This window comes from Nannospalax galili, unplaced genomic scaffold, assembly GCF_000622305.1.
Source record: "Nannospalax galili isolate Female #2095 unplaced genomic scaffold, S.galili_v1.0 scaffold919, whole genome shotgun sequence".
Lineage (NCBI taxonomy): Eukaryota > Metazoa > Chordata > Mammalia > Rodentia > Spalacidae > Nannospalax > Nannospalax galili.
In genome coordinates this window covers 1,530,382-1,557,359 of record NW_008342543.1, presented here as the reverse complement: position 1 = coordinate 1,557,359, position 26,978 = coordinate 1,530,382, and the positions used below count along the sequence as shown (strand labels likewise).

The following is a 26,978-nucleotide window of genomic DNA, read 5'->3' as shown; positions in this document are numbered from 1 at the left end:
CATTCAAGTATTTCTTTGTAGGAAGTGTTTGCTACTATAGATAAGGCCCTTGGGGTCAGAAATTGTCCCCCTACTGGACAAGACTTAAGATCTTGGATGTGGGTATTGGTTATTTTTATGTTGCTGTGGTAAACACCATGTCCCAAGAAAACTTAAAGGAGGAATTGTTCATTGGATTAAGGATAAGACTCCATCATGGCTCGCATGGGAATTCAAACATGCACAGGAAGCAGAGAGAGACACACTGGAAATGGACCAGACTCTATGCTCTCATAAATTGCCCCCAGTGATGCACTTCCTCCAGCAAGGCCATACTTCCAGGGCTCCACAAACAGCACCACCAACTAGGGACAAGGTTTTCAAATCCTTAGAGCTTGTTGGGAATGTTCGCAGTTAACTGCCACGCTGGGATCTCCTTGTTACTCAATACTTACCCTTTGATTATAAGACTTGATGACTGAATAAAAAAAATGCACATGAATGACAGGAATTTCGCATCATCTCCAGACTCCACTTAGAGATGTTTCCTTTCACTTAAGTCCTGCTGGAAACCCTAGAACACATGTTCGCATATTGATGGCTTTGGTTTAGAGCAATTCAGGTCAATATTGTTAAAGTTTAAGGTGCAATAAAAGTCATGACTCCTAGAAACGAATGCTCTTGTTTATCTCCCTTGAAGTAAATGCTTTTTCCTCAGCCTTTGGAAACACATGCCGATGCCGACCCATGAGATGGTAGTAATGGAGCTAATAAATTTCCATTGGCAGAGACATTAAAATGAGTAGAGCCAAGGAATTAGGTCTCTGAATGTTTGTGGAATTTAGTTGGTAACTTCAATGCATCATCTATCTATCTATCTATCTATCTGTCATCTATCTATCTATCTATCTATCTCTCTATCATCATCATCATCTTTCTATATCTATCTATCTATCTATCTATCTATCTATCATCTATCTATCATCTATCTATCATCTACCTGTCTATCTATCTGTCTACCTATCAATGTATCTACCATCTATTGAGAGAGTATAGTACATATATGAAGTATACATTACACACATACATATAATGTATACATAGTTGTATATATGTATATATACTGTCTGCGTATATATATTTTATACATAAATTACACATTTAAAATATCATCTAGAATGCTAGAAAGCCAGGCATGATGGCACACGCCTTTTATCCCAGCACTAGGAATGTGGAGGCAGGTGTACCTCTGTGATTAAGACCAACCTGGTCTGCACAGTGAGGACCATGCCAGCTGTGGCTACAGAGAGACCCTGCCTCAAAAAAAAACCACCCCAAAATATATCATCTGGGGTCTATAAAGATGCCTCACTGGGTAAGAGTGCTTGTTTTTCAAGCAAGAGGACCTGAGTTTGAATCTCAGCACCCACACAGTAATCCTGTCATGGCTGTGTGTACCTGTAACCCTCCAGCACTGGGTAGTGGAGACAAGTAGATTCTAGGAGCTCACTAGTTAGATAGCCAATCCCAAAGGGCCAGCTCACAGGTCAGTGAGAAACCCCATCTTAAGGTAATAAGGCAGAGAGCAGTAGTGGAGGATACCAGAGGTTCTCCTCTGGCCTCTGCCTGTGTGCACATGAGCACATACATCCCCTGTGCTGGATGGCTCTTGTTGTCAACGTGACACACCTGGGTTGAGGGAGCCTTAATTGGGGAATTTCCTCCATTGAACTGGCCTGTGGCTATGTCTGTGGGGCATTTTCTTGATTGTTGAGTGATGTGGAGGGTCCAGCCCACTGTGGGTGATGCCACCCCTGGGCAGGTGGGCCTGTATTATATAAGAAAGCAGGCTGAGCAGGGACCAGGGGAGCAAGCCAGTAAGCAATGTTCCTCCATGGCCTGTGCTCCAGTTCCTGCCTCTAGGTTCCTGCCCTGAGTTCCTACCTTGGGCTCCCTCACTGATGAACTGTGACCTGGGAGATGTAAGCCAAATAAATCCTTTCTTCTCCAACTTGGTATTGGTCAGAGTGTTTTGTCACAGCATTTGAAAGCAAACTAGAATACCCACACACTCATGCATGCACAAACACACACACACACACACACACACACACACACACACACATACTCATCTCTCAATACCAAGGTGATATACAAGGTATGAGGTTTACCTGCACAAAGCAACCCAGCATTCACAGTGGACCTTGTCCATAGCAGGAGGTAGTTATGCAAATTGTCATATGAAGTTGCTTCTCTATAAAGTAGTGTCACAAAGCTGAGAGAGACGCTTGACCAAGTCAGGGATCTTAGAGGCTTTCTGGGGTGGAAATGCCTGAATGGAGAGTGAGAAATAGGCAGATGTCATCTCATCCCACAGAGAAGGGAAGCATCATTCCTGGAAGAGAGAGCATGCATTGGAAGGTGCTGGCAGGTCAGTGTGGCAGCTGAAAGTGAGAATAGATCCTGGAGTGGTTTGAGTTAGGAGAGTTAGGGAGTGACATATAAACTTTATGTGTAAATGATGTCTACATGAGGACTATTTTTTATTCTGCAAAATCTGAAGACACTGTAGGAGTTTAGTTCTGGAGCAGCTCAATCTCCTTTGTATACCGACTGAATCCTTCTTGGGGAAAAATGTGAAGCGACAGTTTATAGAAGAGATCAGCTGGACAGATGAAGGTCATTGAGCTGTCCAGGTGGGAGACAGGGAGAGCATGGTCAAGTTAATTAGAGGCTGAAATGAAGTGAGGTAGGGGCACTTGATAGAAGGATGCATATAAAAAGTGGGGATAAAGGGTCTTCCAGGGCAATTCACACCCCAGCCTAACCCAGAGGCTGGATGACAGAGCGTCCACTAAAATACAGAATATTAGAAAAGAAAAAAGTCAAATCCTGTTTACTAGTCAGGATGTTTATCAATTGGTTTTTATAGAGCTTACCTCTTATAAGAATAGGAAGAAGGAACAGTAGAGAGATACCCCATATACCCTTTCTCCCACAAGCAGTGACTTGTACCATTATCAACAGATATGCCCCACCGAAATGATCCTCGTCTTACAACACAAGACATAAATTGGCATGTCACTGTCATTCAAAGACCAGAGTTTACATTACAGAGACTTCATGCTCACTGTGGTACATTGTGTGTGGACAAAGATGGACTCATATGGTCCACCATAGTAGTATTTTAAAGGCCATTTTAAGTGCCCTAAACATCATCTGTTTTCCACCTACTTATACCTCGGTTCCCTCTGATCCAAGCAACTACTAGTGTTTTGTTGTTTCAGTAGATTTTAGTTCCAAAAGTGCCCTATGTATATAGACATACACACTTAGGTTTCCTCCTGTGCACGCTCAACATCTCATTTCTTCCTACCATGGAATAATACCCTATAGTCTGGTTATATTACTCACCTACTGAAATATATCTTGATTGTTTCCAAGTTTGGGGCCTATGTAGACATAACTTTTCACCTGTTTGGTATATACCAAAGAGCATTGACTGATGGATCCCATGGCAAGAAAATGGTTACTTTTGAAGACAGCACCAAACTCTCTTTCAAAATAGCAAGCCCACTTTGCATCCCCATCAATAATAAATGAGAGCTTCCATTGGTCCACAGCCTGTCCAGTTCGTGAAGGGACAGCAATAGTGGCTGAGCTGCCCAATATGTACAATTGTTATTTTTGTGTCACTCCAACCTCAATAACACAACACCTCGAGGGAGAAAAAGTCTTTAGTCTCCTGGTTTCAGAGGGTTTTAGCTCATCATGGTGGAGAAGGCAGGTCAGGGTAGCTTAGTTCCTGGTAGTCTTGAAAGAGCTCAGAAACATAGGAAAGACACCAGGCCCTGCACTGATCCCTCAGACTCCTGTCACTGAAGTGATCTGCCAGCAAGTGGATGCTATCAAAGACTCAGCAGGAAACACAGGAGTTGAGATCAGAAAGGCCCCAGAGGTGTTGAAGGTATGATTAGCTGTTGAGAGCACTGTCTGCTCTTTCAGAGGACCAAGGTTCAATTCCCAGCACCCACCTGGTGGCTAACAACCATCCCTAACTCCAGTTCCAGGGATCTGATGCCCTGTGTTACCTCCCTGAGTATTGTGTGCTCATGGTGCATTTACTTACATGCAGACAAAACACTCATGCACATAAAATGAAAGCAAATTTAAAAAGCAAAGAAGCATCCCAGAATATGGTCAGGAGGTGTGGGAGAAACCCTTCCAATCAGTGCCCTCTGTGTCTGGTAGAAAAGTAATGATTTGGCTCAGCCAAGGACAGGTTGAACCTCAGAAACCAGGTTGCCTACTGTGTTGGCACTCTAAGACATTCAGACTAGCTAGAAAAACCCAAGAGTATCAAGGGACTAGGGAGTTGAGAATTAGAAACAGAGAACTGACCCTGGAGTAAATCCAAGCTCCATGTACAAAGCTACATCATATTCAGACTGTGGCATTTGTGTCCTCTGTGCAAGGTGTAGGAAACAATGCTCGTTATCCTCCCGTGTCCTGAAGAATACCTAGGGATGGGGCTCCTGGCTTGGAAACACCTTCTTGGCTTTAACAAGAGGCAATGTTCATCTGTGGCAGCAAGTGTGTGCAGTTATAACCATTGCCAAGCACTTTCTGAGCCTCCCTCTATAGTGAGTCAAATATCCTGGCTTCTCCCCCAGCTCTTCAAGTTCCCTATAATTTATAAATGAAGGATTTGTGCCAGACTAGCAGATGTCATGCAACACCTTGTTCACAAATATGCTTAGCATGAATTAAAAATTGACCTACATCTATACTATACATAGTTCTAGGTCTTTTTATTTTTAATATATTGTGGTCGCCGGCTGTGGCCGCTCTCCTCTGGCTATGGCCGCTCTCCTGCTCTCTTGGTGCTGAGACAGCACTTTTGCTTGCCCTGCGTTGCCTCCTGTCATCGCTGCTTCTGCCTGGTCCCGGACCCCAGGGCTGGTGAGGAGACTGTGTCAGCGGAGCCACATTCAGACACAGGAGACCAGGTTCAGGTGGTCCAATCACAGCACAGCAAGTAGTTTAAAGGTGAGGTATCCAAGGGTGGTGATTAGGGAGTGGCGAGCTCTAGGCATCAGTCTCATGATCCGCCAATGGGAGCAAAATGTCACAAGGCATTCCTTGTGGCTCCAGCAGTTGGGCTGTTGCCTCAGGCCTGCTGTATGGCTGTCAATAAGACTTTCATCCTAGGCTCAAGCCTGTCTCCCACAATATATAACCTTAAAAATTGTTCATATTGAATTTTTGTGTATTTTATATAGAACATCTCAGTCATTCTTAATCATCTTTATACCCCCGTCCCCACCAGCATCCTTCCATAGCACCCCCTCTATACTCCGTCATTCCTGTTAAGGCCCACTGTATCAAGTGAGTGTCCCCAGATGTTCCCAGTGCAACTCCATCCACTGAGGTTTAGTCTGTGTAGACTCTAGGTCTAGAGTCCCTTCTTTTGGGAGCTGAATTTTTGTGAATTTCATACAACACATCTTAGTCATATTTAGCCCCTTTCCTATCTGTACCCCCCATATCCTACCCACAGGACTTCATGCATTTTTGCATATGTGTTAAGACCTATTGAATCAAGTTGATAGCCTGATGTCCCTGGGTGTGATTACGCTCACCACTGGGGTCTCAGCCTGTCTAGCATCAGCTTCTCAAAGAAGATCAACTCCCTTCACTCAACAGTGATCAGCTACTAATAGTTCTTTGCAAAAGTTGTGGCCTCCTGTCCAGTCCCCCAGTTCTGTGCTGGTTTTGTCTTACTAAGTTCTCATGGGTTTTGTGCTTGCTGTCATCCTTGAGTTCCTATGAGCAAGATCCCAGGAGCCTGTTGGACTCTTTCCTTATGGTCAGGCACCTCCTGATCAGCCCTTTGGAAACCTGAGCCAGGTATACACACAAGAAGGAGGGAACCACCAGAGGAAAGATGAGGCACATCAAGACAGAGGTCAGGGGTTGTGATAGGGACAGCTCATCCAAGTGTTGGTTGGGAAGAGCTGGTCTCAGTCACTGCAAGGACCTGGGGTTGCTCATACCTTCTGGGAAGGTCAGGCTTGGCTCAGACCCTGTAATTGGGACTGGCCAGCCAGTAGGACTCTGCATCTGTGGAAGATAAAAGGAGCAGCCATAGTGCTGGAGAGATGGCTCAGGGCTTAAAAGCACTGGCTGTTCTTGCAGAGGACCTGGATTCGATTCCCAGCACCCACATGGCAGCTAACAACCATCTGTAACTCCAGTTCCAGGGCACTCAACACTCTCTTTTGGCCCCTGTGGGCATTGCACAACAAGGTTGTCCATATGTACATGTAGTCAATATGCCCATACACATAAAATAATAATGATAAAAATATTTAAAAAAAAAAAGAAGCAACCACTTCATCTTGCCTGCTCAGCAGTGGCTGTGTGGCCCCTGATATTTGTGTGTGGAATCCTCAGTCCCCACTTCTCTCTTACATTCTGTGACCTAGGCCAAGGTCATTATGAGCTAGCGCTATGCTCCTTGGAACATTCACAATTAGGTGGGGGCACTGCAGCTCTTACAAATATTTGATTAGCTGCAACTGTAGCTAAACTTAGTTCTTTTGGGGAAGCATATGGGTAAGGCAGATGGTTTGGGAAGACTTGAATCACATAAGCAGGGCTCATTGTTTCATTTTTGCTGAGTGTCTTGATGACTTATTAACACGGGCGTGCTTGCACGTGTATATATGTGTGTGTGTGCATGTGTGTGTGTGTGTGTGTGTGTGCGTGCGTGCGTGCGTGTGTGTGTGTGTGTGTTCAGGATCGGCAGATGGAGTCCTGCTGTGTGTTTCGTGCCTACTTGTTTGCAAGGGAACATGGGTTGATACAGGCTCCGGGTCAATGTGAGGGCTTAGCAGGAAACAGAGGCAGCCTCAGTAAGCTTATCTGCTCCATCTGACATCCAGCTACTTCCATAAATGTTATTAAACACAGCTTCCAAATGCTGTGATCAGGTCACTTGGAGCCTTGGTCAGCTGTGCGGTCTGTAAGTGTCTGCCTGGCCTGGACACTACGCAAAGCACCAGCTCTGTGTTAAGTCCCAGCTGTACCTGCCGCTTTCCTTCTGAGGGAAAATCAAACCACAGCAAGTGTCAGATTCCGCTGTACGTGCAACGAAGGGTAACGGTTTGTGTCTTATGTCAGTAGGTCAAAGGTAGCCATAATGGAAAGAGAAAGGAAAGTTTTCACAATCTGAGAGTGTGGGCACATCTATAATTCCAGCTCTTGGGAACTGGGGGTGGGAGGCTCCATAGTGTGAGGTCATCCTCAGCTACATAATGAGTTCAAGGCCAGCCTGGGCTATATGAGACCTCGTCTCAAAATTTTTCAGTATTGAAGAAAAGTTTTGAAAGACATCAAAAGAATTGGGTTTTCAGAATTGCATTTTGAATGATAATATATAGGATTTTTAATGGCTGAATTATGGACGTGAAAGGAAAAGAAGAATAAAACATGACCAGGATGTGCTTTGTCTGTATTCTATGACAGGAGCACATTTGGGAATCACAATGAAAGGCTCTATCTTAGACATTTTAAGGTTATGATCTATCTCTGACATGAAGACCAAGTCCGTAAGGGGTCATGCCCACTCAGAAGGAGGTGGTGGTACAATTCTGTGCTTGTAAGTGGAGTATACATTGATTCTTAGAAATAGCTCAGATACCCTAGGGATGGAGCACAGTTGATGAAGGAGAAGTAAACTGGGACCGTAATCTGGGGCTCAAACAGTGAGGCTGGAGGTGGGGAGACATGGGAAAATCCCATGTGAGATGGGAGATGAGGCATGAACTCATGCTTTCCACCACTGGGTGGGGCATCATGATCGCTAATGCTGTTTGTGTGTGAAGGAACTAAGAATGGGGGATTCCCATAGAACCCTTCACATGGAAGCAGAGTGACTCCCCATGCTCCATCCAGGCAAGGACCCCTGTCCTGCATCCAGCCTGCTGTCTTTCCAGAGAAAAAGGCAGTGGAAGACTGTACCGCTGCACCCGCGTTCTCTCATGAGAAATCTGTCGGTAAAATTCTACACTTAGGACAGGCGTGATGCGCACACCTTTAATCTCGGTAGAGTTGCCTCTGTGAGATCAGGACCAGCCTGGTCTACATAGTAAGTTCCAGGCCAGCTGGGGCTACAAGGGACACTCTGTCTCTAAACAAACAAACTAAATCTGCGGTTGGTAATTGTAATAGTCACTGTTAGTTCCTGTTTATCTAGCAGTATGCCTGTTTACGGCCATTTCTTTGGCTACCCATCATTTGTTACACCCAGTACTTTCATAGTCCTTACAGTCTACCCTCCCAGCCCTGGGCTAGCTGGGATTCTCCCAGTCTCAGTTTACAGCTGAGGACACCTCCGCTCAGACTGGTGAGTTCTTTGTTCTGAAGTATTGAGTATCTAAATGGCAAGGCTAAATTCACATCTTTCAACTCAGACCTGTGTTTTTACCCTCATAAAATCATAAGGTGTAAGACCATTCACTGGACTCTTTTTGAAATGTAAATTGAAATACTTGAGACTTCTCAGCAGTGGGAACCAATCTGAGGAAGCTCTGCTGGTGGCTGGGGAGGACTAGAGCGTGCTCCAGGCTCCAGGCTCCATTTTACCTTTGCAATTTTACAGCAATACACATTATTGCTAATAAAGTAGTATCAAGTGCTGGACTTACTGAGCTCTATCTAATAGCAGGTCACTGTGGCTTATAATTAAGTAATTAAACCCACTCAGTGTTGATAGGAGAACACTCACGGGTAAATTGCAACAGCCCTTGCTTATTGCCAGAAGTTTAAATGGTGCTTTAACTGAGCTCTGGGGTTTAGTTACCCTCCTGTAAATACGAGTTTCTGCCAGGCTACAGCATCTTTTTTTTTGTAATGAGTTTTCTTACGGTGCAAGCTAGGAGCAAGAAATCCTGCATATTAGAACTATTCAAGTTTCAAGGCGTCTCAGTGGTGTTGGATGACTTTGGCACGTTACCTTCTCCAGCCTTGTGTTTGTTGATAACTGATTGACTCATTGATTGGTGAGTGCATAGTTGAGTGGCTACGACACGCAGCGCCTGCTGCTCCATTTTTCTAGGTCTTTGATAAAGTTGAAGTCATGCATTAAAACAAGTGAGATATGGGAAGATAGTACTTCTTGTGTTAAATATTCAAGAGTTTCGATGGTCACTGTATTCACAAGAAACAGAATTACGGGGCTGGAGAGTTAGCTCAGTGGTTAAGTGTAAGAACACTGGCTGCTCTTGCAGAGGACCTAGGTTCCTAGCACCCACCTAATGGCTAACAACCATGCTTAACTCCAGTTCTAAGGCATCTGACACCCTCTTCTGACCTCTGTGGGCATTTCATGACATGGGTATACTTACATACACGCAGGCAATGCACTACTACACACAAAATAAAAACAATAGGGGCTGGAGAGATAGCTCAGCGGTTAAGAACACTGGTTGTTCTTGCCGAAGACCCGGGTTTGAATCCCAGCACCCACATGGCAGCTAACAACTGTCCCTAACTCCATTCCCAGGGGATCCAATAGCCTCTTCTGACCTCTGCAGGCATTGCACAATATGGGTGCACTTACCTACATGCAAGCAATATACGCATACACATAAAATAAAAATAATAAATAATACATTAAAATATAATAAATAACTTTTAAAAAAGAAACAGAATTCTAACATAATGTCAGCATGGTTATGCAATTAAATAGGGAATGATCAGATAAACATGTGGTAAGGAGTAGGAAAACGAGCAGAAAAGGAAGAAGTTTGGAGTCTCCACGCTGTTGGCTATGGCTTCCAACACTAAGAATGTGACAAGGCCTGTGATCATGAGTTTTCTGATGAATAAAGTGAAAGCTCATCTAATCAAGGTCACAACTAATGATATAAGAAGCCTATGAAAAATCTGAAACTTGAATGGACAAGTGGGAACACATCACACACTCACTCACACACTCACACACTCACACACAAACAGCAAAATGAAAAGACATTAAAGTGGGAAAGGGGAGGTGGTGGGGCGGGGAGTTGATGGTGGAGGTGAGGCGGTAAGAGAGGGTAAAGTGTTGACTGTGACCAGAAGGTAAAGTAATAAAACGTGAAATTTTTTTTGAGCACATGCTCTGCACCAAACTGTCATGTTAGCTTATGAAAAAGAAAGAAGAAATACTTTTATAAAAAAATTTATAACTAAAATTATCTCTACAAAATATCACAAAAGTGATATTTGTAAAACATGGTTAATAAAATATCTATGTTCCAATTCAGTTTGATGAACATAAATCATCACGTAATTAAAAAGTTTACTTAGTCTTTGTGAGGTGCTGAAAGAATGCGGTGTCAGAGAGAGGCAGGCATTTATGAGGAGGAAAGGTCCATGAAATTGAACAGAGTCTTACTCCTTATGGACAGTAGTGTGAGACAGGCTCACAAGGAACTCTATGGAAACGTTCATTCCTGAATCCCACAGCGCTCCTTAAGACCAGGCACATATCAGGCGAGCAGTAAATACTTAGTGTGTGCATAAATGCATGAATGCATTTTATTAAAAATGGTAACATATATTAATCTTGGGTTATGTGTAAGGCATAAGCTTATATCCATGCCCCAGATACAGAATCAGCGGCAGTCTCTCTACTGTGGAGTACTTTAAATAGAAAACAAAATGTTTAACAGTCATCGAATTGAAGTAAAAATGACAACTATTTATTGATGTGTCACCGAGGAGATGTGCCTCAAAAACCGAAGTACTCATAGAGTCACATGCCTCAAACATTCCAAATAAATGCTTGTTATGGATTCCTTGTTAGTTGACATGACACCTTCCCCACTCACACTGTCTGAAAAGCCATGCACTTACATCGTTGTGGAAAGGTCTGTGTTTCTGAATGTTAGATGTGAAGAGAAGGGTCTGATCAAGCCTGTTGCTGCTAGGCATCTCATTGGCAGACATCATCTATAGAAGTGAGGATCCTTAGAGCTCTTGAAGCTTTTCAAAACAAGGTGGCGAGCTGCTTGCTGATTTATTATTTTTTCTTTTCATGTGTATGACTATATTGCCTGCATGGATGTAAGTGCACTCATGTTGTGCAATGCCTACAGAGGTCAGAAGGGGGCATCGGATCCCTGGAACTAGAGTTATGGATGGTTGTTAGCTGCCATGTGGGTGCTGAGAATTGGACTCCAGGACTCTTAAATGCCATGTCTCCAGCCCCCAGGTTATAACTCTTTAGATAATTTCTATGCTTTGAATATTTGGCCCTTCCAAAACCCATGCTAAAATTTAGTTGCCATGGTAACAGTGTTGTGAGGTAGGCTTTTAAGAGGTAACAGGCTATGATGACTCTACAGTTGCAGGTGTGTTAACACTACAAATGGAAAAATTCATCTCCCTTTTGCATCTGTCCCTTCTGCCTTTTGCTAGGGGATGACAGAGCTAGAATACCCTCACCAGAGGGAGACACCTTCACACACATTCCAGTGGCCAGAACTCTGCCAGTGAATTTCTGCTCATTATAAACTTGCTGGTCTCTGGTGATCTGGCAAGCGAAAACACACAGACACAACTTTCACCTACTCAGCCATGGGTCTCCAAAAGCACAACCTTCTCATCAGGTTAAAAAGGTCACAGGACTTCCCAGCTCATGATGGAGCCAAACCAGCTTTTTACCAAGAGGACTTGGACCATTGACGGCATCTAGGTTTGCCATCTTGGGCTTCATCCTTCCTCAAGTTACTATCATTTCTTGGAATCACATGTTTTGACCTCTTTCTCTAATATACTGATATTTCTTTGACCAGTAAAATTCTGTTCCCTTCCTAAAGTGCTCCCAATTCTCACACAGAAAGAAAAATAAAGTCCCTGGTTCCTGGTTTCCACCCAGGGAACTCCTTCCCCAGCTCCAGGGGGACAAAAGGTCATGCCTTCTAGGCTGGCAGAGTGTGCACTGTGGTCCCATCAGCCAGCAACACTTCTATCACACTCTGAATCTGTTTCTCAAGGCTCTCGCTGTGCATCTGCCTTGAAATGACTGGGGAAGGTGGTAGTTAGGCTTCAAGGCTGCTTTCCATCTTTCCAGGAAATCCAGAAAATCAGTGTGCAGTAATCCTTATGCTGATGATTTTTTTTTTTTTCCTACTAGGAAATCTGTTTGAGTTTGCAGAATTTTGAAGTTAGAAACATACTCCTTGTTTGCACCATTCCATGGAAATCAGACAGGATGGTTCTTATGTCACTGAGCTTTCAGTGACTGGCCCAAGCTCGATAATCTCGAAATGTAGTAAGGGTAAATCCAGAGAGGCCTAAAGGAGATGCTGTTCTGAGCAGAGTTTTCATATGCAATCCAAGATCATGACCTGGAGGGACTTGCAAGCTAATGGGGCCTTTCCAATTCCTTTGTCTCCTCAGAGACCGTGAGCTCAATTTATGAAAATTTAGAGGTTGATACTTCGTGCTTTATTTTGTGAATGTCATAAATCTCACCTACCTGGGGACCTGGCAGATGTCTTTCGGAGATCATTTCTTACAAACTGTGAATGTCATAAATCTCACCTACCTGGGGACCTGGCAGATGTCTTTCGGAGTTTTGATCATTTCTTACAAACCTGATTCTTTGGACAGCTCCTGTGTGCAGGCAGGGCCACGGCCATGTTCCTGAAATGGTGTTGGAGCTCAGTGAACAAGGACAGAGCAGCGAGGGGCCTGTTTGATTAGAAATCTTCTATGTTCTCAAAACCTCCTGGGGTGTGTTGGGGGGGTGGAGTTCTCGCAACAGAGGAAGTCCATTGTCTGAATTTAAACATTTAGAGGTGCATAGATATGCCAAGTACATTCATGTCATTCATTTTCAGGGGGAGGAGAAACGTCAAGACCTAAAACTGTAGTCTTGCTCTCTGACCTAAAACCCAGACCCATTCTGTATACAGTGAAGCCGTCTGAAGGCCTCCACCACCTTCCGCTGCCCCATCCTCTTTCCTTTACACCCTCCTGCTTTCCCAACTCCCCCCCACCATCCTTCCTTTCCACCTTTTTATTTTCTTAAAACCCCCACTCTTCTTTCTCTGGACACCTTCCCTGACTTGGAGAAGAAGACATATTTCTGAAGCCTTGGCTTTGTATCCTAGTGTCCCATCGAGTAGGCTCCTTGTCAGTAAATGATAAACGACACCTGTCTTCACCTTCCCCTATACATAAGGAAGGGCAGCATCTCATAGTGCACATTAGTTCTTTTCTTTCTTCCTTTGGTGGTACTAGGGCTTGAACTCAGGACCTTACACATGCCTGGCATCTGCTCTACCACTGAGGTACAGCTCTAGTCCATTAAAAAAATTTTTCCTTTGGGACATGGGTTTGCCAAGTTGTTCAGATTGGCCTTTGACTTCCTCTCTAGCCTAGGGAGGCCTTTGACTTAGAGTCTTCCTGCCTCATCCTCCAGAGTTGGGATCAGAGAATGACACCACCAAGCCCACCTACCTGTCATCTTGTCTTTGAAGGTTGGAGACCATATACTTTTCTCATCTCTAGGTGTCTTGTGCCTGACCTTGAGGAAGGAAAAGCACAGGGAATGCGAATGGGACCCTTCCATGTGAGGAAGAAGCCCACACAGAGGGGGCAGGGGGGCAGGGCAGGGCATCTCAGGAAGTGGCTTTGCCGGGGAGAAAGCAGCCGTTCTTTCAGGGTGTCAGGAAGAGGGAACATGGCTTATGGGTGGAGTATCCAAGCCTGGATTGTCATCCTTCGGGAAGACAGAATCCTCGTGGGGCCGCACGGGCAGGAACAACATCACTGGTGCTCATTGCCAGCGATGGTGTCTTCTGATGGGTGAGCCTTCCCTTGCAAAGAGACATGTTCATAATGCCTAGTTCAGCAGTGACAGAAAATGACACTGAGACCCATAGGCCCTGCTAAGTACCCTGTCCTCAGCTAAATGGGGGCTTGTGGGACTAAGGGATCTCTAGTGTAGATCACTGGGTCTCTATGGTCTAGTTTACCATCTCCTTTTAGTCAGAAGAGATTCATCTCCATTAAAGACAAGGCCAATGGAACTTCATTCAACAGAAAGTACTCAGAATGTCATCTCTGAGCACAAATGAACAGTCACCATAGTCTACACAGAGGCCTGAGTGTGTCAGGTCACAGGATCCTGATCTGTTTGGTCTTCTTATATCCACAGTGCTTGCAAGAGATTGGTGTGTATATGCCCATTTTTCAAATGGAAAGCTGCTGTTATAAAAGATGATGTCACTTCCTATAAAAGGAAACAGATTGAGCTGCTTTGCCAGCTGCCCCTCCTGGCAGAATACGGATCATGCTGCTCTGACCTTCAGAGTATTTACCCCATCCATCCTCTGCCATGTTGTTGCTCTGGCTTGTAGACCAACCAGGCACTGACAACGACTGGGAAAGGGAAAGGGGCAGCACAGCAAATCAAAACAGAAGACTCTATACAGTGCAGATTGTGTTTAAAAGCCATATCGACCTGAATACAAAAGGTCTGGCTAGAGCTGCATTAACACTGTGATTTTATTTCCTTCCCAACCACGTGCAAATTAGAGCAGACAAGTCTCAGTGACCCTGCAAGCAGGTGGGATAGTGTGTGGTTTGTTTCCCAGCTATGGAGCACCTGGTTAGATTTACTGTGCAGTGGAGTCCACGCTGGCCTCTTGGACCTTCTTCCCGGGCCCCACTCCCTGGGGCTGGGATATAAGCCCTTGGGCAGAGTCTGTCTCTGCGAACCTTCTTGGTACTGTCCACCTTTTCAGTCTTGCTCTTTAATTTTCCCCCAGTGTGCTGTGTAGAGAAGTGATTTTTCCACAGGAACCAGTGCGTTTCATCGACTTACCTGGGGCCTCCTTTTCGGTTTGATGGTTGTGAGTACAAGCCGACGCAGTGCCTTGCCATGGGGAGTATCTTAGCCAAGTCTGCTAAACAAAATATCATCAACTAAGTGGCTGGTAAATGACGGAAATATGTTTTCCCCAGCTCTGGGAACGCAGTTTGAGACCAGGATGCCAGCATGGCTGGATTCTGGAAAGACCCACTGAGGTAGCCGACTGAAACCTACTGTACCATCACATCGCACACAGAATGAGTGGTTCATACTCCATCCTTCTCTTAGCAGGGCACTAATGTCATTCATGAAGACATCACCCCTGAGATCCTATCACCTCCATGGACCCACCTTCACATGGCACCACAGGGAGGGTTTGTTTAAACATAGGAATTTGGGGAAATTAACAAAAACAAACTGGCCTCTGATTCGGGGAGCATTAGACTCTGTGGCATACTTATCCTGGGATTTTGCTTTGAGCATTAAGGTACAGAACACAGTTGAAAAGCTCTTTGTAAGATAAAAGTTTCATATAGCTGGAAATTGTTATGAATGAATAATCACTGCTTTATATAAACACTGATAATGTTTATCTTAAAATGGCGGAGAACATGATTTCTCACTGTGACGTTTATGTGGTCAGCATTAGGAGATGTTCGTATACTTCATGCCCATAATAACCCTGGGCAGTGAATGCACGAAGGTGTCTTAATCTCCTAGTTTACTTGACATTGAACTTGACATTGAAATATAGCTTAGGGATTATAACATAGAACACCGTGAAGCGCAGACCTAAAGCACTCGATATGCAGTAAAATTAGAATCTGGCACTTACCTATAAGTCTAGTCAGAGCGTTCCTCAGATCACACCCAGTGGGTGAACATTTTTACTGAGAGATGGGTGCTACAGGACCAGGAATTGCTTGTAGAAGGGAGGAGCCTTTCCACTGTATTCCCCACTCTCCTTGTTTCCAGGATGGAGATGGAAAGAGCCAGACGAAGGGACATGCAATCAGACACTGAACAAGCTTCTCCTGAGACTTAGCTTACCTCCATGAACACAGGTCTTCCTGCGATGGCATATAATTCATGTGTCATTGTAAGCTTTGGAAATTGTTTGAGATCAAAATGATCCCAGGGCCAGACAGACACCTGATGGGCTGTGGGTGCAGGACTGTCCTGGAATTCACAGCGCCTGTTGATTTTGTTTTGCAGAGAGCAACAGCGTGCATTCAGCCTGTGTCCACGAGAACGCCGTGCACAGCCGGGTCTTCCAGATTTTATACAGGAATGAGGAGGCACCCATAAATGATGCCATGGTATTCCGAGCTCATTTACTCTTAGATGGTGAGAGGGTAAGTCGTGATCTCTCGCCAGCCACACTTTCCCTCTTGACTGTCCTCTCTCATAGCTGGGTTCAGGATAAGTGAAGAAGTTACCGATGGTTTTCTGAAATCTGACAGGAATTTGTGGTTCTGCGAATCCAAGAACTTACTGATTGTTTTTATTCTTTCTTTCACACACATCCCTGCCCACTCCATTAAGCCTCAGGTGCAAGCAATGTCCCCTGACTGACTTTCTGTTACTCATTCCCTGCTTGCTTGCTCATGAACCTCTGCCCAGGCAGGAATATCTCAACAAATGCTTTTTGACTACCTGTTCTTTTCATGGCTCTGGGTTGGGCCATTGGGCAAGACACAGAAGTGAAGAAGGCTTGGAGGGCCTCTCTCTTTGAAAGGCTGATAGCTCAAGCTAGCGTGTCAACTTATAATAAGCATGTGTCCTGCTTAGCAGGTAGGCTCCACTGACCATAGGGAGAATGAAATCAAGAGACGTCATGCAAGAAGAAAGAACTCTGGGATGTCTAAGCAGAGCCTGGCAACAGTTCACAAAGGAGCAGTCTTTCAGACGCATGTGCTAAGAATCCATCAGATATGGGGAGTGCATCCATGGAGAGGAGAGCAGGCCCAAGCACTGAAAACGCATTGGCCCTTTAGTAATTTTGCTAGAAGCCTGACTGAAAAATCCTCATTCATCAAATTAACACATTCTGAAGGACTGTCTGGAATCCCCCCAGTTCTCACTCCCCCAGTTCCATCTTGAATTCTTGTTGCCACGTTCTGGCTGATTTTTCACAATGGAAGAGCTTATGAAAAGGCATCCCTCGCTTGACATATCTTAAAGTGCTCCTGCTCACAAGTCCCCTGTGGTGTACAGCAAATCTCCTACTGATCCTCTGGTACACTTTCCTGTACTCGGCCGTTTGCTTCCTGTCCACATCTTTTAGGATCTCGTTAGTGAGGCTGCTCCCTTTATAGTTAAAAGTAAAGGGTGTTGTTCATTTCTCAGGCGTTCACCCACGTATCAAGTTAACTGAACACTTACAAAGTCTGTGCTGTATGCTGGAGATGAAGTAGCAAACAAGAGACTGTCCCTGGTACTTTCCAGCTGATCCTTTACTGTTAGATGAGTGCATCGGGCATCTTGGCATTATTATTCCATCTTAACTGCATCACAGTCCGGCTTCTGCCCTTAACAGTTTAGAACTTCTCAAGTTTTAGCTTGTGAGAGTGTTACATATTAATTACCATTGATAGGGACTGTGTTTCTCAGAACAAATTGTTTTCTCAGAACAAATTGTTTTCTTCCGCATGCCAAGTTACTTTTCTCTATAAGCTTAAAATTTATTGTTGTGTTAGGGCTGACTCATATGAGAACAATGTTACAACTAGTCGTTACATCCAAACTAGGCACAACTGAAGTGAACAGGATGTATCTGAAAATCTGTATAATCGGAATGGCTATGTTACCACTTTTCGAATAGATATCTATCCACTTGTGTAAACCAACCCAGTGGTTAGAAAGTGTGTTCATGGACGCCAACGCCAATAATGTGGGAAGCAAGTGCTTGAAGAAAGGATGTCTACGCAACACACACACCATAGAAGAACCAGTCACTGCCGTGCAGTCGTAGACAAGTACCAGATATGGGTGCAAACAGAAATAACCGGCAGCTGAGGAATAGGAGGAGGCACTTAAGAGTGAATGCTTGCAAAGAGGGACTAGAGGCACTGTGGGTGTTTCACACATACTGCAATCCCACATCAGATTTAGGCAAAATTATGACAAAATAGAGAGAATTATCATAATACAGAAAAAACAGCAACATAATGACCCGGAGAAAAAGGCATATGCAAAAAAGGAAGGGACGCCAATCTCAGGGTACATCTAGCAAAGCAAATGTCATGTGCATCCTCTGGGCATGGCTGATGGTGGCCCACGTGGGGAGTACTAAGTTCCCAGTGCCAAGGCAAAGAAGAAGATACACGGATGAACGGAAAGTGGATGTAAACAAGGGTGTGTGTCATCGGGGTGTGAAAGGGAAGCATATTTCAGAGCGAGAGGCCTTCCTGCATGTGCGACACAGAACTTTGGCAACGCTTGTGTAAAATGTTGGTTCCTCAGCTGACCCCAGACCTACTGCTTCAGACAGTAAGGGGACAGGGAGGCTGATCTGATTCAGAGTATGGGTAAGTAGGTCTGGGTGGGGTTTCCACAGGAAACAGTTAACAACGTCTATGGCTTGGGAGATAGCACACTGAAAGGCTATAGACCAGTAGATGGCGAATAAGGGGAAGACAGCATCTTACCTAGTGGCAAAAGAAGTGGACTGATGTAAACTAAGAAAGTTCAGGATATGATATGGCTAGCCACAGTGACCTCACAGAATGCAGCATGATTACCTTGTTCTAAAGGTGGGAAGCTGTGGGGATTCGGAAGGAAGAGGGATGAGACGGTCCAAGTCATTTGTGTACAAGCATCAGAAATGAGACCAAGGGCTTGAAGGTGATTGCTGCTGTCGCTGTGTGAGTGTCAGTGAGCACGCAAGGGAAACGGAAAGTTAAAGGTGAGCCACAGACCCGAGTTCAGTTATGTCCAGGAGACCGTGGACTCCATGTACAGAACACTGCCAGCGGAAGGCAAAAGTGTAAAAGTGTCCATGATCCTGGAGATGCCCTTGATAGTCCAGAGAAACTGAGTCACAGGAACTCGGGACTAGCTGCAGTGACCATCACCCTGGTCTTACCACTAGGAGCACCTCACATTTGTTAGGTGGGTGCTGTGCTATTGCTGAGTGCTTTGTCATTTCTCATTGAATCATTGTGACATTGTGAAGGCCATTTGATGGATGAGGGTGCAGAGATTTAGAGTGTTTGTTTCAGTCCTACGTCTAGGAAGTGACAAAGCTGTGGTTTAAACAAGGGCAGTTTGAGATGTATGTTTCCAAAGAGTGTGAAGGACTGCCGTGCAGGCTTGGGGAAAGAGCAGGTCTTTTGTGTGTCCAGGCCCAGTAGTAAAGTATAAGTAATGACAATCATTGTAAATAGCAACATTTGAGATTTGTCAACACTTTGTGCACATTTTCTCATTTAGTTCGCTAGTTGTAATGATACGGAGGAAGTGTATCTCACTCCTATTTTATGAATGAGAAACAACTGAGAGTTAGAATGAGTGGTGGAACCCGGATTCACACTCGCAATCTGACTTTGGAATCTGCCTTCTCAGTCATCAGATTAGAGTGGCCCTTGGGAAGGAGGTGAAGGGGAACACATGAGATGCTCTGTGATGCTTGGAGTTGCCACAGCCAGGGTGAGAATGTGCCACCTGGAGCCCAGGTGCCACGTGAACCGGACCAAAGGGGCAGTGCAGTAGACACTCACCAAGGGCTGAGCTTGAAAGTGGCCTTGCCCCATGCGGCCTCAGATTCTTCACTTATAAATGCAGGAGGATAACCCTTCTTCATCATTTTTCTCCAACGGCAGTCTAGCTTATTACCAACCTCATGGTATTATAAATATTATACATTTGTAAATGTCAGTTTCTTTTATTGTTTCCACTATACAAAATTTCTTCATGGTAATTAGAATATGAGGCATGTAAGGATGATGTTTTATCTGAGCTAAGACCAGGTGAAGGAAAGCTGTGCATGTATGTGTCTATGTATGTGTGTATGTATGTCTCAGAGTGTCTGTGTGTGACTATCGATGTGTCTGCATATATGTGGGTCTCTTTGTGTGTATGTTTGTGTGTGTATATGTGTCTGAGTATTAAGTATGTATATATGTGTATTTCTGTGTGTGTTTGCCTGTCTTTGTGTGCATGTGTGTGTGCATTCGTGTGTGTGTAAGAGAGGAGCAAGTACATAGTTAACAGCTAATCATGAAGGGATGTTTCAAAAAGGCAATGACTTCCTTCTTCAGTGTATTTATGACTGGGGTATATCCACTGTGTGCAATGATGGGCTTCCTAAGACATTCTCATCTGAGCACATCATGTACTCTGACAGTACTCAGTGCTTTATGCCGTCCCTCCCCGCCTAGTACCTTCCTGTATTCGTAGAAAACCCCACTTGTACTTACATATTGTAAACATCAAAATCTTTTTATTCATATCTATAAACTCTAGAATCCTCATATGAAAAAAATGTGATGTCCTTCCCTTTGAATTTCCAATCCCGTCTACTTGCCTGCAAATGATATAATTTTGTTCTTCTTTTTGGCTGAATAAAACTCTATTGTGTGTATGTGAATTATGTATGTACACCCCACATTTTCTTTATCTGTTCATCTGTTGATGGACATTTAATGACTTATCTGTTATGAAGTATGTCATGGTATCAGGAAACATGTCTATGCAGGTATCTCGTAGCTAAGATTTACTGAGGTGTTTAGGAAGACCTAAGCAAGCTCGGAGTAGCCTCAGTTCCCAGAAAATTGCCTTCAGTGAGAGCTGCATGTCGCAGAGCGCTCAGCACCCAGGCAAACGCAGCAGAGAAGACGGCTTGCGGCTCACCTCTCCAGTCTTATTTCCCAAGAGAGGCGCCTGAATGCTGTCACGGTGCACACGAAGCCAGATCCGTGACTACGCACACAAAGCCAGGAGAAGTTATTTATAGCATTTGGTTTCAGCAAAATGTTAGCTTTTTAAAAGTTTTTGTTTTTAAAGAATAATTTTTTTAAAAAATTTTATTTATTATTTTTATTTTATGAGTACAAGTGTATTGCCTGCGTGAATGTGAGAGCACCCATGTTGGGCAATGCTGCAGAGATCAGAAGAGGCTTCAGATTCCCATGGAACTGGAGTTAAGGAGGGTTTGGAGCCACCCTGTGGGTGCTGGGAATTGAACCCAGGTCCTCTGCAAGAGCAGTTAGTGCTCTTAACCACTGAGCCAGCTCTCCAGCCCTAAAGAATACATTTTAAACCCCAAAGGCCTGAAGATAAATTTTGTCCCTAATTCCCTGCCTAAATTATGCTTAACCAAGAAGATATTTCCAGAGAGGCCTTAGGAAAGGCCACATCTGTCCTTATGCAATGAATGTATTCTCACTAAGAAACACAAAGTCAAAATAGGTGTGTGGGTGGGAGGACAGTTTTAGTCCTCAAAGTGCCTTTACACTGCCTTTGTGACTAGGCCCTCTCGTGGGAGGTTGGAGTCAATAGTAAATGAAGAGTAGTATATTCCTTGATGATGAACAGATTAGCCAGGACATTGGCAAGAAAACAGCCAAGGTGTTTAGCCTCAGGCAGATGAGAGCTGTCAGTGAACACAGTGAACCAGTGGTACATGCAGGAATTATCTGATCTTAGCAGAGGTAACATGCATCAGGCCAGCCTTGCCAGATCCAGGATTTTTTTTTTCAGTAGCTAAAATGTGCAATACCAATGTGAATGTGAAATTACCTGAACTTTCAATGTTTGTAACTTGTTCAAAACACTTTTTAAAATATCATGGGGACTAAACAAAACATGTCTACTGATGAGATTTGGCTCCTCAGCTTTAGGCTTAGAGGCTCAAAACCAGCCATGGTGATCAGAAGTGCTGAATGGGAGGGCAGAAGGGGAGCAAGGCATTGTGGGTAGCAAGGCATTGTGGGTGACAGGCAAGGGCTCCATCCAGCCTGGGAGATGGCAGAGGCTGCATCCTGTGACAGGTGCAGTGCTTAGTTCTGGGTGTGTCCACCGAATACACACGACGCAATCTTGTTTCTTCATTCGGCTCCTCAAATGTGAAGAAAGCAGGCTGGGAGCCATCATTTGGGCCTGTTATGGAACCACTGACTTATTTTTTAAGCAAAAGATAAATGAAGCCCCAGATGGAAAACAAAATAATGGAGGGGAAAGGGACCGTGATTTAACATAGTGACTCTCAGGATAAAGATGAAGGAGCTGCTTTCTTACAGACTTGAGTTACCTTGGACATTCCTTAACTGCAAGCCAGCTTTCTCTTCTACGTATGGGCGTGATGATGCCAGTCATGGTGGGACTGGAAAGTATGCAACTGCCTAGCGGGCCGGCCTCCTCTACACATGTACACCATGACACCAGTCATGTGGGGACCTGGGAGCATAAGTGATAACTTCATCTCCGACCTCCTCCTATTGCTGGTCAAGTTCTGGGTTTCACTAGCAGTTCCCTGCTCCATCCTTCTCACAGTGAGTTCTATGGTGCACTTTGCTACTGCTTGGAATCCAGGTCGGATCCAATGGGAAATAAGACTTCCAACAGCCTTACAATAAAGATAGTCTTGTTTTTACTCAGTGGGTGCGTGAAGTACTCAGCTCACCGCTCCAAGGAATGGTTCCACCTACCACTAAGATGGGTCTTCTCACATCAATTAACCCAGTCAGGATGATTCCTCAGTGGCATGCCCAGAAGCCTAATAACCCTTCACAGATATGCCTGGAGGCTTGTCTTCTAGATTATTCTAGATCTCATCAAGTTGGCAATTGATATATACCATCACAAGGACACTTTTTAAATACTTATTGAAAATATATGTATCAAGCTGGCTACAAAAATTTTTGTCTTCCGTGTAATACTTCCAGATAGTCTGCTTACACAGACGCAAGGAGATTCTGCTTTAAGCATTAGTGCCACTTTGTGGTGAGGTTTTGTTCCTTTATATTATAATTGGATTATTATTTGACGACTAAAATCTCTTGGACTTTGTCTTGCAGGTGGAAGACGCACTGAGTGAGGTTGAGTTCCAGCTCAAGGTGGATCTTCACTTTACAGACAGTGAGCAGCTGTGAGTGTCACAGACATCCTTGAACTGTGGCAACATGGTGTCTCCCTTCACCACCTTCTTCCCTCACCTCCACCTTTGGGCCAGGACCCTTAGAATTTCCTGGGATAATCAGTTACCAATAAGCCGCCTTGACCCTCCATGGCTGCAGCTTACCAGGAACATGGGATAAACAATCCCCGGGGGTCTAGGAAAGCTCACGCACTGGCACTTTGATACTGGTGGCTCAGGGCCTGCACATGGAGAACTGCTGACTTCTTGCTTTATCAGTAGTTACCTCATCATGCTCTGTGCCTTTTCTATATGGTGGCGATTTGGGAGTCTTAGGGTAATGTCTCCGTGAGGCCACAGTTCTGCTGGGATTCCCTCTGGTATTGTTCCTCTGCTCTCGAAGAACTGAAAGCCTGTGTGCGTAAAACCTGCAAAGGAATGCAAGAGACCGCTCTGTTCTTCCACATGACTGATTCCTTTCTGTTTGTCCCATGGCCACTCTCTTCCTCCCTCCCCAGACCGAACTGTCCTGACACTTATACTTCCTTACTACAGTCTTTCAGAAATTAAATAACTCACATTTCTCTGAAGTATTAAAGTCCAGTTAAGTGTGACATCAAGGCCCCAAATCCCCCTTCAGTTTACGGCTTCTTTTCTATCACCCACTTTTCTGAGACTGAGGTTTCTTAGGTTGGAGGTTTCTTGTGCATAAAAGGATACGTTTGTGGTGGCTTTGTATTTCTTCCCTGCCTTGCTTTGCCACAACTTCTGTGGCTTGTGATCAGTGACAGGGAGGACAGGATGGAGAAGTTGCAGAGACTCCCATGTGAGTGCCTGTGAGCAGGGCCCTTCATAGGGTAGATGCTGACTCACCCTCAGAGTTCTTAGAGATCGAACCACTGTCCAAACCCTACCTCGCCCCTGCCCCATCCTCACAGAGTTATCTGATACAGTGAAGCATCCTGTAATGGATTACTCATGTGTTTCAGTGAACACAGATCTTCACCAAAGAACCCACATGTGGTCCATGGGAGATGCACAGTTATTTTAAAACCTTTCCCACAGTTACCAGGAGGCTATTCCTCCGGGCAGCTTGCTCCCCTCCAGGTTCCTCAGACCCAGCTGCTCTCCTGAGAGCTGTCACAGGGTGAAGCAGGTACCAACAACTCTGCTCCCACAGTTCCAGGGGACTCAGCGCAAGCTCCCCTGAGAACTGTATGAGAGGGATAACACCCTCCATCCCATTAGCAGAATCTCAGCATCCCCTGGCCACTCTCTGCCGCAAACCCTCACATCTGGTCTCTTCAAAATCTTCAACACTTGCATTACCTTTCCTTTTGGAAAATAAGAGACCAGGAGGCTGAAGGGCTGATGGTAGCAGAGATGGTAGTCCCCTTCCTTCAAGTTCAGACTCCCACTCCTTAGCACTTCCTTCCTACCCTTCCTCAAGGACTTTCCCATCCTTGAAGCCTGCCTAATTGTTGTGGGTGTCTTTCACAATGTGGGAAGCCGAGTCATGGTGGGTCTGAACCAAAGAGTGTCGACTGAGGTGTCAGAGATCTGGTGGTGTTTGTTCATTAAGAAGGAGCTTGTGTCAAAGGGTAGCTGTGGATCCCGGTCCCTGGGCTGTCAGGAGTGTCTCTCCATAGTGTCGACCATCACCCGTCCGGGACCCACTCAGTCTAAGGTCCCCTATGCTGCTTGCCTCCAAACCTTTCATTCATTGCTCCATGGTACACACGTCGGTTGACTGAAGAACCCTGCTCTTGATTACCAGTCTAGCCAAGAAATCTCCGTTCAACAAGCTCTTTCAGAAGTTTTTATGATAACTCACAGTGGATGCAGTAAATGTGATCTTGCCAGCTGAAGAGGAGTTTAGAGAGAGTCTGCTACAGGAAATTGGCCCTTATCAAAGTATGTAAAAAGCAACTTAGGCCCAGCATCATCAGCTATGAAATATGAGAGAAATCCTTGTATTTTTCCAAATCTCAGCCTTGCTTATGAAGTGGGCATTTTTATCAGGTCTGCCATGAAGATTAGGAAAGACGAAGCCAAGCGCATGGTCTGCTAAGCCAACGGCCTCGTCATCTTGATAAGTTCCTAGATGCAAGCAGAGCAAGGCTTCCACGTGTCACCCCCCTCTTCCTATTACACGGCACTTCATAACAATCAGGGCGGGGGCATTTGTGAAGCATAAGGTCAGCTGGGAGAAACGGGAAGCCAGGAAGATGGGGACATCACACCTTTTCATTTTCATAAATTGGATTTAAGGATGATAAGGCATGTGTGGTACATCCTAGGGGTGGACGTTAGCCTTTGAAGCGTTACTAAGTCAGCTAGATGGTTTTCTTTTTTCTTCTTTTTTGAGCATCATGTAGAAAGCAAGCCAAAAGGGACAAAATGGAGAAGCCTGATAGCTAGTCAGAGTTGGAAGGACTCTTGAGGTCCATCTCTCCTGCTGACTCTCCATTCACTGGGATGATGCTACTCCTGGGCTTTGGACTGTGTCCATTGAAATCGGAGGTGTCAGTGATGCTGGATTCCTGTGGGTGGAGAATGGAGATGCTGCTGACCAGTCCGCAGTACGCAGGACAGCTCTACTCCCTGGTGAAGCTTATTCAGTCCTCAAATCATCCACCTGCACTACTCTGCCATCCCACCTGCACATGCTTCTCTGGGGAGATCCATCTGCACTCCCAGGGGCAGGGGCTTATTCCTTTATTCCTTTCCTGTTACCACACAGCTCAGCAGATAGGAAATTCTCCTTTACTTAAAGGTGCAGTGCATCTTCCACTGAATTCTCTGTTAGTCTTAATTTTATTCCCTGCAAGTGTGTAGAAAAATTCTGTCTAGAAGATTTTTTCAGATAAGGAAAGTACTTTAAGCCAACTCCTCATCACCGGGTTAAACACCAGATTCCTGTGAGAATGCTTTTGTTGTTGTTTAATTTTTTTCCCTTTTCCTTTATAAGAAACTCAAGCATTTACCTTTCGCTGCTATCGAAGTTCACTGTCATCCTGTGTACAGTGTGATCACCCACAGGAAGTGGGCTTCTGCCCTGAGAATGGGCTCTATCCATTCAGAGCACAAAATAGTGGCCACCTCCCTCCTTTTGAGATATTTTGAACTTCTTAATACTACTGTAAGGAGCTTGTGTCTGAATGGACTCAAAGCAATATTGTGTAGTAACTCAGCACAGACAAAATCAGAAAGACCTGGTCTAGCACAACAGTTTGTCTTGTGACTGTGGTCAAGACAAATAATTGATACTATATTTACTTCCTTTTTAATAAGTGGGATACTATTAGTAAACACCTCATATGCATACCTTACAAAAGTAAGGGGAGCGGGTTAATAGTGTAGTAAATAAAGCTTCTGATCACTGTGGTCCAGATGAATGTGAGTATGGGTGCTAACAGCCCCCATGGAGGAATTCTCTTCACACTGCCAGGTTTTCTCTGATGAAAGATGAAGTGTGTTGTATATAGTTTACGTGGGAGTCACACTGGGCACGAGGGGTTCATTTGCTGGCATTCCTTTACACACGCAGCAAGGGTTACAAGGAGGGATAGTCACTGGGCTGGTTTTGGGAGTGTGCTCCCTTTGCCTCCCCTCTCCGTGTTCTGCTCACTTTTCTGTGGAGGAAGACGAGGTAGCTCTCTCTCCTGTAGCCCTGGAAGATGTCCACAGAGGCTTTCCAAGTGCCCTGTCCACGACAGTCTTCAGAGCTGGAGTGATTGATTCAGAACTTGTGATTCATGATGGTTCTCCTGAAGAATCAATCCCTTTCCCCCCAAAATATTTTATTATTTTTATTCTATATGGTTGAGTGTATTGCCTGCATGTGTGTAAGTGCACCCATGTCTTACAATGCCTGTGAAGGTCAGAAGAGAAGAGAGCGTCAGATTCCCTAAAACTGGAGAATGAACAGTTAGCTACCATGTGGGTGCTGAGAATTGAACCCAGGTCCTCTCCAAGAGCACTCAGTGCTCTTAACCACTGAGCAATCTCTCTAGCCTCAGAATCAATCCCTTTTGTGATAAAAGA

General features: G+C 44.8%; 1 protein-coding gene across 2 annotated transcripts in view; it reads left to right on the top strand.

The window, feature by feature from the left end:
- The window catches only part of Fam135b (family with sequence similarity 135 member B), a 325,309-nt gene that overhangs the window by 195,345 nt on the left and 102,986 nt on the right, over positions 1–26,978 (top strand). For both annotated transcript variants that reach the window (XM_008838576.2, XM_008838577.1), the window contains exons 4-5: positions 16,070–16,209; positions 22,873–22,943. In XM_008838576.2, the coding sequence (XP_008836798.1) occupies positions 16,070–16,209; positions 22,873–22,943 (211 nt within the window). The remainder of the gene's footprint in view (positions 1–16,069; positions 16,210–22,872; positions 22,944–26,978) is intronic.